The sequence below is a fragment of the Littorina saxatilis genome, linkage group LG13 (genome assembly GCF_037325665.1).
Source record: "Littorina saxatilis isolate snail1 linkage group LG13, US_GU_Lsax_2.0, whole genome shotgun sequence".
NCBI classification, from domain to species: Eukaryota; Metazoa; Mollusca; class Gastropoda; order Littorinimorpha; family Littorinidae; genus Littorina; species Littorina saxatilis.
The window spans coordinates 26,100,186-26,103,175 of NC_090257.1; the positions used below are offsets into that span (position 1 = coordinate 26,100,186).

Sequence of the window (2,990 nt, forward strand, 5' to 3'; positions counted from 1 at the left end):
GGGGGGGGGGTTATGGGGGTTGCGCAACCCCCCCCCCCCCCTAGCCTAAACATCTAACTCACTTTGTCCAGTCTCGGCTAGCAAGTAACTCAATCTAACTCACTTTGTCCAGTCTCGGCTAGCAAGTAACTCAATCTAACTCACTTTGTCCAGTCTAGCAAGCAACTCAAGCTAACTCACTTTGTCCAGTCTCGGCTAGCAAGCAACTCAAGCTAACTCACTTTGTCCAGTCTCGGCTAGCAAGTAGCTCAAGCTAACTCACTTTGTCCTGTCTCGGCTAGCAAGTAACTCAAGCTAGCTCACTTTTTCCAGTCTCGGCTAGTAAGTAACTCAAGCTAACTCACTTTGTCTCGTCTCGGTTGGCAAGTAACTCAATCTAACTCACTTTGTCAAATCTAGCAAGCAACTCAAGATGACGCTCTTTGTCCTGTCTCGGTTAGCAAGCAACTTAAGCTAACTCACTTTATCCAGTCTCGGTTAGCTATTAGCTCAAGCTAACTCACTTTGTCCAGTCTCGGCTAGCAACTAACTTAAGCTAACTCACTTTGTCCAGTCTCGGCTAGCAAGCTACTCAAGCTAACGCTCTTTCTCCAGTCTCGGTTAGCAAGCAACTCAAGCTAACTCACTTTGTCCCGTCTCCGCCAGCATGTTAGCGGTGGTGGAGGTGACATTTTTGAGCAGGGAGACACCGGTGTTCTTAAGAGTCTCGAGGGCGGACGTTCCGAAGTTCTTGGCCAGGTCGCCCAGAAAGTTACCGAGCGCGGTGAAGAGGCCGGCCTGAGCAGAGGCCACCAGGAGCAGAGTTACGATAGCGAACACCTTCATTTTGTCGGAGACTGTGGGCAAGAAGGAATACAGTTCATGTGGTGGCAACAAGTTTGGCAATGAGACAGACAGAGAGACAGAGACAGACAGGGAGGCAGAGAGACAGACAGGCAGGCAGACAGACACGAACACATTCACTATGTCGGAGACTGTGGGTAAGAAGGAATACAGATAGTGGCAAAAAGTTGGCAATAAGACAGATGGACAGGCAGACAGACAGACAGGCAGGCACAATGAATAAGAAAGAAAGAAAGAAAGCAGGAAAGAAAGAAAGAAAGAAAGAAAGAAAGAAAGAAAGAAAGAAAGAAAGAAAGAAAGAAAGAATGAAAGAAAGAAAGAAAGAAAGAAAGAAAGAAAGAAAGAAAGAAAGAAACAAAGAAACAAAGAAACAAAGAAACAAAGGGACAAGATTACAAACAAATGAGAGAACAAAATAGGAAGGATAGAAAGTAAGACATTCAAATTATACGCAAAGCATTTTATTGAAAGCTATTTCTTAAAGAGACAAACACAAGTCAAAAGACAAAAGCATTCCATTTCAAACGGCAGAAATTAATATGTAAAGCGCGGAGAGCACAGTTGTGGTTCGCGCTATATAAGCTTTCCATAATAATAATGATTCGACAGGCATAGAGTGCAATGAAAAAAGACTGAAATCAGGAGTGACTACCAAAAGAAAAACATCACTTTTAAAAATATTTTAAAAAAAAGACCATTTGTTTAACCATTATAGGATTAAAAGGTAGTAACCGTCATTTCTTTTGATATAATCACCGTAGAAATTGAAAAAACAATTGAGTTTTGATTGCAATTATCCGGTCCAGTCCATCGCAATATTCGAGAAAGGTCCACGCCATAATCATGGACAAGAGTTTGGTTTGACCTCAAAGATTTAAAAACAAAGTAGCTGATCCCACATTATTCTTTTATAAGCAGTTTTTTTCTTCTGGGGTCACCTTTTATTCAAGGTAAACTGTAATCGTGTAACAGGTAAGAAAAAACGCGAAAGAAAGAAAAGGATCCAGAAAACTTGCAATGACATGAAATACATAACCTTGACCAAAACGAACAAGAAAAAGACACGAAATGAAATACAAATTAAGCGCTTTTTGGCAAAAGAAAAACAATCGAACAAGGACAGTCCATTTGTTTTTGGATTTAGGACAACAAAAACAAAAGTCAACCAATTTTTAAACATTACAAAATTAAAAGAACAACAAAATGCGAACTTTAACATAATGCTTTTGACCAGAATGAAAAACACATCCAACTGTTCCTACCTGAGAAGCAGATGATCTAAATCAGATGACGTGTAACGGTGGAAAGCTTTTTATATGATGTCTGCGTGTTTTTAAAAAAAAAATTTGTTTTTGTTTTTCGTGGATATACACGTGATATTGAGATAATATGCCACAAGTTGAAGAGAAATTAAAAAAAAAAAAAGGCAAGTCAGTAAGTACTGAGATATGTCTAAAAGAAGGGCTACATGACTTGGATCCAGTAACTGGGTCAGCCGTGTTCCACGTGAAACTGTCACACCGAAACCTGACCCACTTATTGGTCATGACTCAAACCCTACCATCTCCCAGCCCCTCACCCCCTCACCCCCCCCCCCCCCCCCCGCCGTCCTTTCCTGTCCCTGTTTCACCGCCACCACAACCTGTTCGACCTCCCACGGACCTCAGGCCAAACAAAAATATATGTTGGTTTAGGGTAACCCAACCGACCCTATTTTTTCCCGCCAACCCCAAAACTATTTTTCATTTCTAAAAAAAACAAAAACCTTTTGGCACATTTTGCGAACCATACCGAGATTAAGGAAAGTAACCTCCTTTAAAATCGACTAAAAAAAAATTAATAAAATAAAATAAAAGCCGACCTACCGACCCTATCTTTTTTTGGTGACGTTACCAACATATATTTTTGTTTGGCCTTACTGGCTGTTGCCCGCCGTACCATGCAAGAGTCACGTTCGCCTGGTCAGGAACTATGACCGCAACTACGGTACTGTGGAACTCCCTTTTAAAGCCTCTCTCCCCCCCCCCCCCCCCCTAATCTAAGATTTCTCCCATTTGAAAACCTTGCTTTTTGAGACTGTCTGTTCACAACCTCCGTAATTTTACCCCCATTTTAAGACTCCCTCCTTTTTAAGACCTGAATTTTTC

At 41.4% G+C, this 2,990-nt stretch overlaps 1 protein-coding gene across 1 annotated transcript in view; it reads right to left on the reverse strand.

Annotated features, from left to right (window-relative positions):
• The window catches only part of LOC138945378 (uncharacterized), an 8,572-nt gene extending 6,397 nt beyond the window's left edge, over nt 1–2,175 (reverse strand). Inside the window, exons 1-2 of the mRNA XM_070316805.1 lie at nt 2,106–2,175; nt 627–836 (exon numbers count right to left, since the gene is read on the reverse strand). Of these exons, the coding sequence (XP_070172906.1) occupies nt 627–825 (199 nt within the window). The 5' untranslated portion in view covers nt 826–836; nt 2,106–2,175. The remainder of the gene's footprint in view (nt 1–626; nt 837–2,105) is intronic.
• Nucleotides 2,176–2,990: the final 815 nt, after the last annotated feature.